At 45.9% G+C, this 17049-nt stretch overlaps 1 protein-coding gene across 2 annotated transcripts in view; it reads right to left on the reverse strand.

The window, feature by feature from the left end:
- The window catches only part of LOC133074206 (NACHT, LRR and PYD domains-containing protein 1b allele 5-like), a 42374-nt gene that overhangs the window by 13426 nt on the left and 11899 nt on the right, over positions 1–17049 (reverse strand). For both annotated transcript variants that reach the window (XM_061168232.1, XM_061168233.1), the window contains exons 2-11: positions 16215–16246; positions 14283–14327; positions 7645–7680; positions 7269–7298; positions 3382–3426; positions 2285–2332; positions 2080–2126; positions 1934–1983; positions 1200–1417; positions 838–1088 (exon numbers count right to left, since the gene is read on the reverse strand). In XM_061168232.1, the coding sequence (XP_061024215.1) occupies positions 838–1088; positions 1200–1417; positions 1934–1983; positions 2080–2126; positions 2285–2332; positions 3382–3426; positions 7269–7298; positions 7645–7680; positions 14283–14327; positions 16215–16246 (802 nt within the window). The remainder of the gene's footprint in view (positions 1–837; positions 1089–1199; positions 1418–1933; positions 1984–2079; positions 2127–2284; positions 2333–3381; positions 3427–7268; positions 7299–7644; positions 7681–14282; positions 14328–16214; positions 16247–17049) is intronic.

Consider the following 17049-nt stretch of genomic DNA (forward strand, 5'->3'; position numbering starts at 1 on the left):
AGGAGATTCGATCCTCTGTTCTCAATGATATTGTTCAGAAAATGGGCTAAACAACATAGATTTATTCTGCATTCTGGCAAACGGGTTCCATTATGAATATCTAAACCCTTCCCCTCAGGTCATTCTACCTTAAACATATTGGGTGCTTCATGAATATTTGCTGCTACAAAACCTAGAATGTTGAACCCATGAAGCAAACATCAACTTTTATCCAAAAAATTACTCTGGAATGAGTTACCCTATGAAGTATGTCTTACTGGCAGAGCGTTAAGCCAAGGAGGAATCTCCAATCTCCCTACATTTGACCCAAAGACCCGAAACAGACCCCCAGTGAATCCAGAGCAGGTGCCTCGCCAAGTGTAATGTCCCAGTCACCTGGGAATTCTGAGCAGGGCAGGCAGGTCTGGGTGGTGCTGAGATTTGGCATTTTAAGGAGCACCCTGCTGACAGCAACCAGCCACTCCTGGTTCCCTGGTCCCCAAAGCACATGTTCAGCAGCAAGGCTGTAGAGAATAGATGGCCTTGGCTGTTCTCCAGGCAACCCTCTCCGAGGCCAGGCCTGCTTGATTGTGCCACACCCACCTCTAGAGAGCTATTTTCCTATCTGCTCTCCTCCCGACGTTGTTCACGTGTATAAACACCCATGCCCCAAGGATCTGAGGACCTGGCACTGATCTTATAACTTCAGTGAGTAAGCATGACATCAGACCCACCGTGGGGAGACAATTAAATCAACAGAGGCACCCAGATCTTAAATCAACAGACATCACCCAGACCTTGCGTTAAAGTCTGAACACATGGTATTCAACATTTAATATTCACTTTCATTGACTTTACCTTGATGAAGGATTCATTATTGGTTGCTACATACACTCGAAAAGACAAGGACGGGTTATGGTCGATGGCTTTGTACAGGATCACCGCCCCGTGGTGGAATACCGTCTCTTCGCTTTGAATAACAGGTCCCACAGGAGAAAGAGAGCTCACACGCCATTTGACGTGGGTGGCAGAATGGTCCACAGTATATTCTAATGAGGCCCCAGTACTTTTAACGTGGAAGACTTTGAACGTCATGCTGGCATCTCGGTCTGTTAACACATGAAGGTGAATTAGTGTCCTGGGCATTGCACGCATCGCACACATACCCACACATCCACACATGCACATGCCAATTAAACTTTTAGCAAACAAGTACTCACGACCCAAGCAGAGGGAATGTGGAAACTGAATGGAGGTAAGACAGAGCGGGTCACATTTAACATCAAACAAGGGTCCACCGACGGCCCAGGGCTTCACAATGAGGTCTGAGTATTTGCTCCAGGACAAGACGCAATACTTGATATCAACTTTCCTGTTAACCTCAAATATCAGACCAGTCTCCGTGCACTGGTAAGTTCCCTCTCCATCTACCTTCAGCCTGCATTGGACAGATAAGAACACCTGTCAAGTCCTGATGTTAGGAGAGGATTTCTTTAAAAAAAATTTTTTTAACTCATTTTTTTGGTTATTTAATTTCACTCAAAAGCGCTGAGGGAACTCCATAACATTTTGAAGCAGCATCACACTCAAAGGAACCAATCTAAGGTCTTCCCTGGTGGCTCGGTAGTAAAGAATTCTCCTGCCCATGCAGGACACACGGGTTTGATTTCTGATCCGGGAAGATCCCACCTACCTCGGAGCAACTAAGCCCGTGTGCCACAGGAGAGCAGCCCCCACTCTCCGCAACTAGAGAAAAGCTCGCACGGCAACAAAGATTCAGCACAGCCAAAACAAATAAATAAAATGATATATATATATACAAAAAAAAAAATCCAAGAAAGTACATAAAATGTGTGAAGTTATGCTGTTTTGTGTTTCCCCAACTTGGGGTTATTTTTGCATAGACAGATAAATTACTAATGGTGTCATGTCTCCCGTATTCCCAATGACTCACAAAAACTGTCCTCGGGAAAGAAGCCTGGGAGTCACCAGTTCATTGTGTTTCTGGAGAAAAAGCACAGATATAACATATAAGTAAACGTCATTTTCTTAAATAAAGCAAATTAAAGAGCCATCCTTTATAATTAAAAACATACTTACATTTTCAGCATTACAGTGTTCACAGTGAGACTGGATTTTATTAGATTCTAAATGATAGAGAAAAAATTTTACTTACAGGAATGTGACTGGCATTTTCAGATGAAATTTTTTTAACAAATATATATGATACGACCATATTACAAAATTCAAAGATATAGGCCCCCTCAGCAATAATGAGACTATTTTGGAGAATGTAAGTTCATACCTGAATTAAAATGCTGTGTGGGCAATTCTTTATCCTCCCATTCTTCAACTGTAAAAGATATTGCCACACATGTATTGGCATAAGTCAGTCACAGGATAAATCAGTTAACCCCCACCCCCCACACCCAGCTTCACAACCAATAAGAACTTTGTGCTAAATCACTTCGGTCGTGTCTGACTCTCTGCGACCCTATGGACTGAGGCCAGCCAGGTTCGCTGTCCATGGGATTCTCCAGGCAAGAACACTGGAGTGGGTTGCCATTTCCTGCTCCAGAAGATTGTCCCGACCCAGGGACTGAACCTGTGTCTCCTGTGTCTCCTGCATTGCAGGTGGACTCTTTACCACTGAGCCACCGGGCAAGCCCAACAGGAACCTTAAACGTATATTAAACATCTCTTTGAGTGGATTCGGTGATACATGACACATTCTGTTTGTGAGTCTTGCTGTAGGTATAAGGCAGCAGTCCCCAGACTTTCTGGCACCAGGGACTGGATTCACAGAAGACAATTTTTCCATGGACTGGGGGGCGGTGAGAGCCGGGGTGTTTTGGGATTATTCAAGTGCATTAGATTTATTGTGCACCTCATTTCTATTTTTATGACATTGTGATATATAATGAAATAATTATACAACACATCAGAAGGCAGAATCAGATCATCAGGCATTAAAGTCTCATAAGGAGTGGGCAACCTAGATCCATGGGCAGTTCACAGGAGGGTCTGTATTCCCATGAGAATCTTGTCCCACCGCTGATCTGACAGGAGGTGGCACTCGGGCGGTAATGCAAGCGATGGGGAATGGCTGTAAGTACAGATGAAGCTGCACTCGCTAGCCCACCGCTCACCTCCTGCTGTGTGGCCCGGTTCCTAATGGTACCAGACTGTCGCCCAGGGGTTGGGGACCCCTGGTATAAAGCAGGAAAATAAGCTTGAATGTGAAAGCTTCCATGCACCCCACTTTGGCACATTAAGTCTTTAGCTGATCTTTGGACACTGAAGCAAACAGCTCTCGCATCCCCCTTGTCTCACAGCACGGGCGCAGGGCGGACAGGATACCGTAGGGGACACAGGAGGGCAAGGGCACCGCCTCACTCTTACCCCGAGCAGACGCTTCCTCGGCGGAAGACTCTCCTAGCTCCCCATCTGTGGAGACAAAACGAGCTCAGGGCACAGGTGGTCAGGAACGAGCTCCTCACCAGTCACTCCTCAGCTAGACCAGTGTCTCAGCGGGGCAGCTACAGGCCCCGATGCAGAGTCCCTCAGAGGGGCCAGAAGTCAGGAACTAAGCTGGAGTTGTTATCCCCAAGACAGAGCCTGATTGGCATCAGCCCTTCAGCTTAGAGATTAGCGGAGCAGTGAGAGAGGAACTGACGTCTGATTTTAGGCATCTTTAAGGAAAGCCTCTTGATGAAAGTGAAAGAGGAGAGTGAAAAAGTTGGCTTAAAGCTTAACATTCAGAAAACTAAGATCATGGCACCTGGTCCCATCACCTCGTGGGAAATAGATGGAGAGACAGTGGAAACAGTGTCAGACTTAATTTTTTGGGGCTCCAAAATCACTGTGGATGGTGACTGCAGCCATGAAATTAAAAGACACTTACTCCTTGGAAGGAAAGTCATGACCAACCTAGATAGCATATTAAAAAGCAGAGACATTACTTTGCCAACAAAGGTCCGTCTGGTCAAGGCTATGGTTTTTCCAGTGGTCATGTATGGATGTGAGAGTTGGACTGTGAAGAAAGCTGAGCACCAAAAAATTGATGCTTTTGAACTATGGTGTTGGAGAAGACTCTTGAGAGTTCCTTGGACTGCAAGGAGATCCAACCAGTCCATCCTAAAGGAGATCAGTCCTAGGTGTTCACTGGAAGGACTGATGCTGAAGCTGAAACTCCAATACTTTGGCCACCTCATGCGAAGAGTTGACTCATTGGAAAAGACCCTGATGCTGGGAGGGATTGGGGGCAGGAGGAGAAGGGGACGACAGAGGATGAGATGGCTGGATGGCATCACCGACTCAATGGGCATGAGTTTGAGTAAACTCCGGGAGTTGGTGATGGACAGGGAGGCCTGGCGTGCTGCAATTCATGGGGTCGCAAAGAGTCGGACACGACTGAGCGACTGAACTGAACTGAACTGAAGGTGGAATTGTCTAAGAGTCTCTGATTTAGCATGCAGACTCTTTCCATTGGCTCCCCACTACTCGTCCCTGGCCAGCCTCCCTGCGTTTACTGCCCTCCAGTCACTCTGAACCACTCTCCACACCAAAGCAAGCTCTTGCCTCAGGCCCTTTGCACTCTCTGTCTCCCGGGCTGAATATTCACATTGCTCACCTGGTCACATTCCTGCTGTCTCTGCTCAAAAGTCACCTTATCAGAGAGGCTTTCCTGACGTTCCACCCCTCTCCCAAAGCAAGGGCCTGCCTGACACATCTCTTCCCCCTTTCATTTTCATCAAGGCACTGCTTACCACCTCGCACATGATCAGCTCAGTGTTTCTGCTTCCTGTCTCTCTCCCCATTAGAATGCAAGTTTCACAAGGACTGTAATCCCAGGGCCTGGTAAGTGTTCATTTTCTGAATGACTAGAATCCCAGAATCCAAAAATACATTATGAAAGGGAACAGTGGTGAATTTTTATATTATCTACACCGGCTACTAGTTGCATGAGCTTAGACTCTTTAGTTATGTATGAAATCTTTGTCTATTACTTTCCTCATCTGTTAAATGAGAATTAACGTAATACTACCGCCCAGAAAGACAAAATTAAATTATAGGTAGGGATTGCGCCTGGCACTCAGCAAGCAGTCAGTGAGTGCTAGCTGTTATTTTGCTATGGTGATATGTGAAACTCAAAAACATTATTAATTCTGAAGCAGACAATAACCTTTCACCTGGGAGATGACCTAATATGTTGAATACTTGCTTTTAGATTTGAAGGATCTGAACAACCTTTGGGAGGATGAGTCCCATTAGTAAGACAGGCATCTTGAGCACATGTGGAAGGTCCAGGCCACCACCAATGCCCAGGAGTGGACCCCCTCTCTGCCACCCCAGGACCCTGGCTCCAGTCCTTGCTACACAAGCTGCCTGCTCTCAGGACATTACACGGGGACCAGGGGTTGCAAGACAGAACCAGACTTTAAAAACAGCATTAAAATGAACTAGAAAATAGAGACTAAACATATTCAGAATTCTGGACTCAGAATACCATAGATCTGAAGGTTCTGAAACACTGATTCAAGTCCTGCACTGGAAAATATTTCAATCCTATCCCACAGTCGCTATCCTAAAAAGCATCATAAAATTCTAAATATTTAATGACTATCATCTACACTGCATTTCATCCACATCCCATGTTTTTTGTGTCTTGCTATTTGCCTGGGGAGCTGAGAAAATGAAAGTTGTTAGAGAAGCCTAGCACACAGTGTTCCACCAGGTCTTCCCAGCCAAAGCAGAGAAACTGATGCACTTCTCTCTAACACAAAACCCTCGGCTTCTCTTTAATCCATGCGATTCAGGTGACTATGGAGCTCAGAACAGAAGGTATGTCCAATCAGAAGGATGATGGGTGAGCCTGCACGACCAGTTGGCCCATCCACAGAGAAGCCAGCATCCCAGGGTAGACTATTTGGTCCTCCCATCCGACCTGAGAATGGAGGTGAATGCGGGATATCTTTTTGACCTCTTCCCCAAGGTGGAGGATAAAAGGTCTTTTAACAAAGAGAAGAACCTTGGGAAAGGCAGGGCCCTGTGGATAGCCCTGGACATCCAGGTGTCTCATATGGCCGAGGGCCAGGTCCAGCGGCTCCATCTCCTACATGTGCCCTGTGTGATGGCACTGACTCCAGCTTCCCATTCAAATCCGAGCCTATATCGAGCCTCACAGATTCCAAATGCCTTCCACCTGGTTGCCACCCTGGCAAGGCCCTGGGCCAAGCCTGGCTGCCTGGACCCTGGGGGCCCTGTCTCTGGATCCCGTGTCTCCAGGGTCATTTACTCAGTTATTAACCAGGGACAACAAAGAACAGATCCCAAGACACAGCCTCTGACTTCATTTCTATTCTAGTCCAATCTATGGAGTTTGGAATTCTGATTGCATTTAATTGGATGAAATAATCCTTATTATGAATAAGGAGGATTGGAAGTAGAAAGGCTGGTATACATTATTCCTTATGGGTATCAGATGGTGACATCTACTCCACGTGTGATACAGAAATAACTGCAGGTTCTTATCTACACGCAACATGACTGCAAGGAGCTTACAATTACCTTCATGGGTTCCCCACTGGGAAACTGCAGAGAGAATTAGATTAAATACAGGACTTCTGAGTGAAAAGACTTCATTTATTTTAAAATATTATAAAGAAACCCCCTGACTGCCTTGTCATAGTATTTGTGTTCATAAGCAGATTATATTCTAAGAACTGGGAGGGGAAAAAATCCTAAGGAATAATAAAATCAATTAAAATAAAAGCTTAGTCATGCAACTTAAGTTTTTCACAAAACTTTAGACCAAAAGCAAATTTTATATTTAGAATCTATATCTTTACAGTGGTTTCATGACTCAAGTTGTTCATAAACAACCAGAACAGCAAGCCAGAAACTTTAAACCACAAATGGTACCACATTTTCAGCAGTGAACAGTCTACTCTGTGATTAACTGTGAGCAGCGCCCACCACGAGAGGAAGCAGAGGCTGTGGCTGTAGATTTTGGTCAGTCCCTCAATCTCTTCTCCTCTGGGAACCGCAGAGCAAAGCCGCACATGCAGAGTCTCGGCATCAGTGCAGACCAGGAACACACCCCTTGTATTCCAAGTGTACTGAGCTCAAATTTTCAAAATGCTTATTCATTTCCCACTGTTGAGCCCAATCTGACACAGAAAAAGATCATGAGCAAGCAACCTGCAACTTAAAAATCTCAAAGCCTATCCTTCTTTCTTCCTTTCAGTAACAAAAAAGAAAGTCAGAAGAAGGAAGGATATACTCACTTGTTTTTTCTGGTTTTGCCTCCTCATTATCTACGGGAAAAAAAAAAAGGTTGAAATCATATGTCATATGAAATTCATATGAAAACTAAGAAAAAAACACACAGGCAAATGGAAGAATAGGTAAAGTGTTTGCCTCTCACCAATAGCAACCATTTCCTGTCTTTCTTCCTCAGCTCATCCTGTTTTGCCACTTTACTTGCCAACTAGAAATTATTTACCATGTAAGTACTTTTCGGTACTTCACAAAAAGGACACTTGTAATTACTATGTCCTTAAGCAACATCAGTGATATGGGCTTTACACTAAAAGAAAACTAAAGGTGTCCATGTTTAACTAGAATTCTGTTATTAAAGAAACACATACACAGATAACTCACCAGATTCAGAACCGCTCTCAGAACTGCTGTCCTCGCCTTAAAAAAAAAAAAAAAAAAATAGGATACACAGGAGAAGCACACAATGAATAAAAAAGTAGGAACTATTTTTTAAAATTATAAATATAATAAAACAGACCCAAACTCAACTAATTTCCTCCTTTGACTTCATTCTCACTGAATCCCAAACTAGTCTGATTTACGAAAAAAGGCTTTATCCTTTGGAGCTGGATGAAATACACTTTAATTACTTAAATTTGAGCCCAAATCACACTCTGGCTGCAGTAACCACTTCATTTGGGTGTCATCCAAGTCTCGCCCAGCCTGACCTGCCTTACTGCTCCCATCTTGCCTCTGCACTTGTGCATCTAGAAGGTTCCATACCCAAGTTCAACGACACAACAGTACAGCATTCTGTAATGCCACCTGCCATTTCCCTGAAGCACAGGACAAAGAGTCTACACGATTCAACTACTTCTGCAAAGAGTGACCCCAAGAATGTTCCCTCCCTTTCCTCACCCCCAACTCTCTGTCCACTGCAAGCAGGCTTCTGTTCCCACAGTTAGCTTGGAATTCTTTCCCCAATGTCCCCAAAGGCCCACTAACCCCAGACCCATGGGACAGATCCATGGTTCCCACAGGTAAAGGCATCTACTGGCCCTTCCTGTCCACACAGCTCTCCCATCTATCCTGGCTCTCCACCGACTTCTGCGTGCCTTCCATCTGCCCTAATGTGTGTGCTGGGTGCTCGGCCGTGTCTGACTGCTTGCCACCCCGTGAACCGTAGCCCGCCAGGCTCCTCTGTCCACGGGGATTCTCCAGGCAAGACTACTGGAGCGGGCTGCCATGCCCTCCTCGAGGGGATCTTCCCACCCAGGGATCAAACCCCGGTCTCCTGCACTGCAGGCAGATTCTTCACCATCAGAGCCATGAGGGAAGCCCACCCAACCACTAATACCCAGGCCCCACTTCCCACACACACCCAGCCTTCCTTCTATCTCGAGAGCCCCGCAACGACCTATGACCTACTCCCAAAGCGGATTCCAACCCCCAGCTCCCAGGGCGCCCTGACCTGTTCCTGACAGAGCAGACAAGCAACAAGGCACCGCTCTCTCCCTCACCCACCCCCTTCAAGTGCTCCTCCTGCTTCACCCTGCTTGGGATCCCCTGAGTAAGTAGTACGTGGAAAGCTATTAATATGATTCTCAGATCTTCCCTCCATACACACACACTACCAGCCAAAACCAAGGATGGGCAATAGCTATACGGAGGAAAGAAAAGATTCGAGAATAAAGATGAGAACAATCATATAGCAGCTAAGAGCAGCTTTTGCGGGGTGTTCACTATGTGTCAGGTACTATACAGTATATATACTTACTCATTTACGTGTATTCATTAATTACATTTATGTACTCATTTTGCATACATATATCTACATATATTTACATAAGAGCTTTATATATGTTAACACATTAGCCCTCACAACTGCCCAATGAGGTAGGCTGAGGTCAGTTAATCTCCTTATGTAAGACCACCACCACCACCCACCCCACTATCTTCTATTCTCCACCCAGGGAGTCTGAAGCTAAGATATCAACTTGGGTAGTCCCGCTTGAACTTGCATTCTTAACTATGTTGTTTCACTTGCAAACATGCTTCTTATTGCTTCAGCAGTTTAACACCCAGGAGCTGGTGATGGACAGGATGAGTGGGAAGAAGGGGAGCAGGAGGCGGTTCCTACATGAGATGATGCCTGAGTGGAAGGCGAGGCACTGAGACAGGGGCTGGGAAATCAAAAGTGATAAGACGTGGCCTTGGTCCTCTAGGGCTCAAAGCCCAGAGCAGTGCTTCTCAACCTTGGATGCACACTGATACCACCAAGGGAGCTTTCCACACTGGGATTCTGCCCTTCCTTAGGGGGTACTAACTAATCGGGGGTAGCATTTTTGATAAAGGTCCCCAGATAACTTGAATGTACAGCCAGGGCTGAGAACCATGGCTGAAAACCAACCCACTGTAATCACTTCCTCATTCCCCAAGCTGCACCCCAGCATGATTACCACTCCTTCCTCCAAGTCCTCAGACACACCATCCCACTGCCTGGATAGCCCTCCCCAGACCCCACCTCCAGACCCCAAGGTATCCAAGAGAAGCCAGCCCAAAGTCACTTCTGTGGACTGACTCCCTCTGCCCCACCAAGTCAGATGAGCCATGCCTCTCTCCAATCCATCCGTTTACCCCTCTGTCAAGCAGTGGCTGCTTGTTGAACTGTTGGTGCATGAGCCCTGGAGGACTGAGGCCATGTCTCACCACCCTGATCCCCCTGGCACCCATCGCTATAGATGCTCCATGAATGATGAATATGTGAACGAACAAATGCTTTGCCCCGCTTTAAAGAACCGAGCAGCCCCTACCATGTCTTTATTCTGCCAGTTCCCTCTAGCAGTCTGGGACTTCTGCGTGTATATGTGTGTGCGCGTGCGTGCTAAGTCGTGTCCAACTCTTTGAGACCCCATGCACTGTAGCCCACCAGGCTCCTCAGTCCATGGCATTCTCCAGGCAAAAACAGAGGAGTGAGTTGCTGTGACCTCCTCTAGGTGATCTTCCTGACCCAGGGATCGAACCTGCCTCTCTTATGTCTCCTGCATTGACAGGCGGGTTCTTCACCACTAGCGCCACCTAGGAAGCCCCTAGGATCTCTGCAGGGATGTAATTCTGCCTGGACCAGCCCCAGGTGAGGCCCACCTTCTGCTCCAGGTCCCTGGGAAGTGGAGTCTGGGGCCATCCCTTCAATTCACCTTCCCTCTGGTCTGGGGCCTAAGACTCCTGATTTCTATTTCTGCTTCCCTGCCCTGCAAGCCCCCTCAAGCCCCCAGGACCATTTTTCTGTCTCATGGCACATATTTGAGAACTAAATAAGAAGTCTGTGAAGAGTGACCAGCCCGGGGCCTCATACACAGTAGTCACGATTTTTAAGGGGTAGCGGTTTTGACTAACAGGTCACACTCCTAAACTCTAGTGACAGGCCAGCCCAAGCGTGCTACCACCAGCACTAAACCCTCCCCACGTTTGCGCAGGTTAGAGCTCTGGCAGCAGGAGCCCTGTTTGGGGAAGTTAGCATGCAAACAGTCCCCAGCTCTGAGTTTCTTTTCTCTCATTTTCTCATCCTGATGGGTTCCACCTTCACCACATCCAGCTGTCCTGAATGCCAGCCTAGATGCAGACAAAACCTACACCCCTTCCTTTGACCCATTTTATTCCACTAAAAATAGACTAAACTTTTTAAAATAAATCTTAAAAAAAAAAAAAATTGAAAGGAAGGACAAAAAGGTGAGAAGGGGAACAGCGGGAATGCGACAGCAGGCCAACTGAAATCCCACGTCCCACGCCTTATCCAGTCGAGGAGCCCGGTCCGCAGCAGTCAAAGTGTGGAGTCCTGACCACCGGGCTGCCAGGGGATTCCCACCTACACCTCCTGACCAGCCTCCCTTCAGCCAGCTGAGAAGGCTTCACCCCACTCTGACCTGAAGTATCTCTCCCCTCACTCGAGAATCTGAATTATCTACTATACTCTGCATTCAAACATTTTTAACTCTCAATTTCAGACACTGTTGGCAGCAGCAGGCTTTCTCCTCCTTTCGTAGACAGCGGTCCTTGCACAATCGCCTTCTAATCTTCATTTTGGTTGCATATCACGAAACCATCGTTCTCCTACTTTTTTATTTGACGTTAAAACCAAAGGGTACTTAGCACAACTTTAGGGACCATTCTTCTTTAGTCACTAGGAACACAGAAACCTCATAAAGATAACTGATGTAATCACCAAACCAGTACAAAATTACCTTGATGAAAAAGGGGAAAATATACTTAAACTTCCAGATATAAAGATAAAAACTCCCATCTGGCAACAAGATTGCCAGGTGGCCCTGTTTTCAGAAATGACAAGGGCAAGAAAACAAACTAGAGGGACAACTTTTGCTACTTGTCTGTCCTAAATATAGTCTGTTGCACATAAACCTAATCACAGGAGTAAATCAAACATGCAAAAACCACAGTCCCACAAAATGGTTCAGGACGAATGGCCCTAGGCACAGAAATGATTGAGCTTGAGTTTTTTCAAGAAAACATGGATTTTTTTTTTCTGGATGACAAGCTTCAGATTTTTTTCTTCTGATATAACTTTTTTTATTTTTCTATAACAACCTTGAGTGAGTGAGTGAGTGAAGTTGCTCAGTTGTATCTGACTCTGCCACCCTATGGCCTGTAGGAGCCTACCATGCTCCTCTGTCCATGGGATTTTCCAGACAAGAGTACTGGAGTGGGTTGCCATTTCCTTCTCCAGAGGATCTTCCCAACCCAGGGACCGAACCCAGGTCTCCCGCGTTGAGATCTAATTCATACACTACATAATTCAAAGTGTACAACTCAATGGCTTTTCATATATTCAGTTCCGTGGTGGCTTCAAAGGTAAAGAATCCACCTCCAATGAGGGAGAACTGGGTTCAATCCCTGGGTTGGGAAGATCCCCTGGAGGAGGGCATGGCAATCCAGTCTAGTATTCTTGCCTGGAGAAGCACCATGGACAGAGGAGCCTGGTGGGCTACAGTCCATGGGTTCGCAAAGAGTCAGGCGTGACTAAGCAATAACAACTGTACATCCATCACAACAATCAATTTTTCATTTTCAATATCCCCTAAAATCCCCTGTACATTTTAACTATCACTTCCAATCTCCCCATTCCCCCTAGACCTAGATGACCAATACTCTATTTCCTGCCTGAATAGATTTGCATATTCTAGACATTCCATAAATGTCCAGATAAATTCCATACATAAGAGATGGGCTTTTGTACCTAGCTTTTCTCACTGAGCATGTTTCCAAGGTTCCACCATGTTGTAGCATGTATCACCACTTTGTTCTTTTTTATGGCTGAATAATATTCCACTGTGTTGTGTTATAATATTGAATTGTGCTCCCTCCCACAAAAACGTCATGTTTTAAGTCCTAACCCACAGTACCTTAGAACATGACCTTATGTGGAGATACAGTCTTCATAGAAGTATTTACCTTTAAGTAAAATGAGGTCATCAGGGTGGACACTAATCCAAGATGACTGGTGTCCTTACCAAAAGGGGAAATTCAGACCCAGAGACACACCACAGGGAGAACATCATGAGATCACGGTGATGGCTACCTACAAAGCCAGGAAAGAGATCTGGAACAGACCTTCCCTCCTAGTCCTCCAAGAGAACCAACCCTGCCAACATCCTGACTCAGACATCTAGCCCCCAGAGTGTGAGACAACATACTTCTGCTGGTTAAGCTCCCCAGTCTAGGGCACTTTCTCACAGCAGTCGCAGCAAACAAATGGGCACACCACATTTTGTTTACGTGTTTAAAACTTGATGGACTTTTGGGCTGCTTCCAACTTTTGAATAGCATGAATAATGCTGCTGTGAACATGCATGCACAAGTTCTTTGGTAGACATACGGTTCCATTCTTCCTGGCTATACACACGGGAGAGAAGCTGCTGGGTCAAGCGGCAATTATATTTAACTATTTGAGGACTACCAAACTCTTCTCCCAGGTGGCTGTGTCAATCTACATTCCTATCAGCAGTGTGGGTGGGTGTGGGTGTTCAGTCGTGTCTGACTCTCTGTGACCCTATGGACTGTAGCCCACCAGGCTCCTCTGGTGGTATTCTCCAGGCAAGAACACTACAGTGGGCTGCCATTTCCTCCTCCAGGGGGATCTTCCCACCCCAGGGACTGAACCCACATCTTCTGCATCCCCTACATTGCAGGAGGATTCTTTATTACTGAGCCACTGGGGAAGCCCTCTATCAGCAGTGTATGAGGGTTCCAATTTCTCCACATCCTTGACAGTTCTTGCTATTATCTTTTTCATGTCACCCTGGTGGCTGTGAAGTGGCATCTTTCTATGGGTTTGAATTGTATTTCCCTGAAATAATATTGAGCATCTTTCATGTGCTTATTGGTCATCTGTACATCCACTCTGGAGTAAAGATTTTGTAATCCAAAGGTCCTATGCAATCTAGCCCCCACCTGTCTCTACAGACACACTTTGGCCCTGCCACCCCTCCCCTCGCTGATTCCAGTCATCTGACCTTCTTCAGTCTCTGCAAACAAGCACTGTGCACTTTCCCATATGGGGACATTTACACCTGCAAGTCTTTTGAACTCATATAACCCTTGTCCCCACCTTTGCCCTGTTACCACAATGCATCCTTCAGAGTTCAAGTCAACCATCACCTCCTCAGGAAAACCTCCCAGGACCACCCCAGCCAAGTATCCACCACCTGGCTGGACTCGCAGAGGACCCTGTATTAGGTTAGTGAAACCAATCTAGAAAATGGTCCAGTTGCCTCATCAGATAAATTCTCAGTTTCATTAAGTACAGCTTCATCACTGAAGTTTAAGTTACTGATTTCACTAGGCTAGGTAACCATGAAAGTTTAAAACTTAATCAGCTCTTTCAAGTAGAAAGATGAAAGCTCCTATCTTTCATGAAGATTGCTTGAAGTAAAACAGAAGAATAAATTGTTATTTATCTTGCAATGAATTGGTTATTTTATAAAAATTTCATTCGGGCATTTACCAATGTTAATCATATCTCTTACCTGATTTAGAGTCCCCTGATGTATCTAGGTTGGGGCTGGGGCAATCTAAATTTTGAGAAAGAAATCAAGTTTAGTAGTATAAATACAAGGATAAAATAGAAGATTGTGTTCATTTTTGTAAAAAATTGCTAAACCAAAAATACCAGCAGTTTCCTCTTCTATAAACTGAATCACCTTTTTAAACCCAAAGCGGCACTGCAAGTCAAATTAAAACCCAGTTACAAATGGTAAGCAAGGGCATATTCTCAAAGGAAAAAAGATTTAGACCAAGCAACCTTAAGCCTTTTCCAAGAGAGGGCAAACAGAAAGCCAATAAACTTTATAACGACCTTTGGTTGGGTCCCTGGCAACCTCTCAGTTCTGTGCCAAAGGAGTGGCACTGTCTCTGTTTGATCAACTTAGCCGCTCCCTAAAAACACCCCTGGTGATTAAGTAACTTGACACCAGAAAGGGAAAAAAAGCACCTGGTTTTAGATTTTGTAACTGAAGAGCAGACAATGGTGTTACTATACAAGAGAGTAGAGTCCTTTCCCACTGAACAGTCAATTCATGCAAACCACCACCACCGATTTAGTGAAATGACACAGATAGGTTGGAGGTGAGGATCCAGAGAAGTTGGGACCAGACTAGGGAGGACCTCAAATGCAAATTGAGAAGAATTGGCCTTGGGGGATGGTCCTCCTACAGGGAATGACATGGAGATGCAGAATTACATGAGTACTTCAAGCTGAAATGGGCCTTGGTGTTCCCCAAGACGCTGGTGGACTTTGGTGAGAGGGGCAGTGGGTACTGTTGTTCAAGATGCACTAGATTCCAGAGAGTCTAAAACCCCGCTGTAGAGATTCAGCTATGAAGTGCTAAGAGCCAAGGCCAGTGTAGGTGCATGGGAATGGAGATATTATAGTAAATATTAGAGAAAACGAGAAGAAGGGTAACTGTTGTAGAAGTTACCAACAATATCAACTAGAGCAAGAGTATTTCTGTGTAGGGAAAGACGGCCACTTAGTTACCAGGCCCCTCATCTGTATTTATGCCACGCTCAATCAGATGGCTCATGGAACAGGACCTAGCACTCTTCCATTTCATTTGTCTGGAACATTCAGCCACGCCAGGCTGGTGAACAGAAAGGGCTTGATTACTGGTTGACTGCTTTCCCTCGGCACAGGCAGAGACTACTGTCCCTTCACTGACTTTCTGTCCACCATGTGATGGGCACTCTGCAGAAATTAAGAGAAAATCCAAGTTCTAGCCAATAGCATGTGTGAGGACAAGGAAGGACCATGCAGTAGACAAATGAAATTAGGACAATATGAAAGTAAGGAAGGCGCCTGTATTTTGCTGGTCAGAGAGAGAAATTGAGAGAAGCCTCAGCAACCCCTAAACCTAGACCATGACCTTCTTTTAATAGCTGAGGTTTTACTTGACCCAGTTTCAGGGATAGAATTAGGTGTTGCTATTTTCATTAAGTATCTATAATTGATGATAACACTCAGGTATTAAAGAAAATATCTACTCGTGCATAGAATTAGAGAATTCCGTTGACGATGCTTCTCCATTCTTACTCTACTGAATTTAAAATGAGGTTAAAAAGAACATTAGAGCCAGAGTTTAAAAGGAAAGAGATGTAAGAGCATTTGTTTTCTGTTCTTAAGTTATAAAAACCACAAAGGTATGAATTCTTTACATTTCATTGTTTTAAATGTCTGTTGACAAATAATCTTAAAGAAAATTCTGAAAAATTGTCACTATTCCATCATCCTAACGTATTGATTATTTCAACACATTTCTGAAAGTTGGTGACTGCATGAATGTAATGAGGCAATTGCAGCCAATAAATAAAATGAATAAAGAAATCATTTTCTGAAAATGCAAATGTCCACACAGTGCAGCTTAAGTTTCTCGATTACCCAACGTTGACTTTAGAGTTCATACCTTTTTCTTCTGAAGAGGCACTGTGATCATCACTAGAACAAGAAAAGAAAAAGTTTTATAAATGGGTACTAACTTTATACAAGTAATTATGAAAGTCTTCAAAATGATCATACTATGTTTCTCCAGAAATGTTGGCAGGTGGGATAACTCTCTCCCTTCTCAAGGCTCTTCTTGCCCCCTCAACTCACCACTCCCGCCGAACTCAAAACCACAGGGATAGAGGTGACTTTGGAGTATGCAGGTGAAGCCCTGCCGGTCTGCTCACACCCCGGGTACCAGCAGCACCGCGCACAGGGTCACCGCGCCGAATCCCCACGCCCCACGTCTCCAGCGCATCCGTCCACCGCGCCCCGCCACGGGTCACCACGCCGAATCCCCACGCCCCTCATCTCCAGCGCATCCGTCCACCGCGCCCCGCCACGGGTCACCGCGCCGAATCCCCACGCCCCTCATCTCCAGCGCATCCGTCCACCGCGCACAGGGTCACCACGCAGAATCCCCACGCCCCACATCTCCAGCGCATCCGTCCACCGCGCCCCGCCACGGGTCACCACGCCGAATCCCCACGCCCCACGTCTCCAGCGCATCCGTCCACCGCGCCCCGCCACGCCGGCCTCCCGTCCCTCCTCCTGGTTCCCACAGAGGGCAGCTCGCTGCTCACTCCAAGGTCTTCTCACCTGCTTCTCCAGCCTCCTCCCTCAGAGCACTTCCGGGAAGTGAAGGGCCTTGGACAGCTCCCCCACTCAATTCGCTGGTCCTTCCACTTTCCTGACCTGGTGCTTGCATCCCCACCCCGGCTCTGCCCTGCTCAGCCTCACCGGAGGTCTCAAGGGAG

This window comes from Dama dama, chromosome 19 (assembly GCF_033118175.1).
Source record: "Dama dama isolate Ldn47 chromosome 19, ASM3311817v1, whole genome shotgun sequence".
NCBI classification, from domain to species: Eukaryota; Metazoa; Chordata; class Mammalia; order Artiodactyla; family Cervidae; genus Dama; species Dama dama.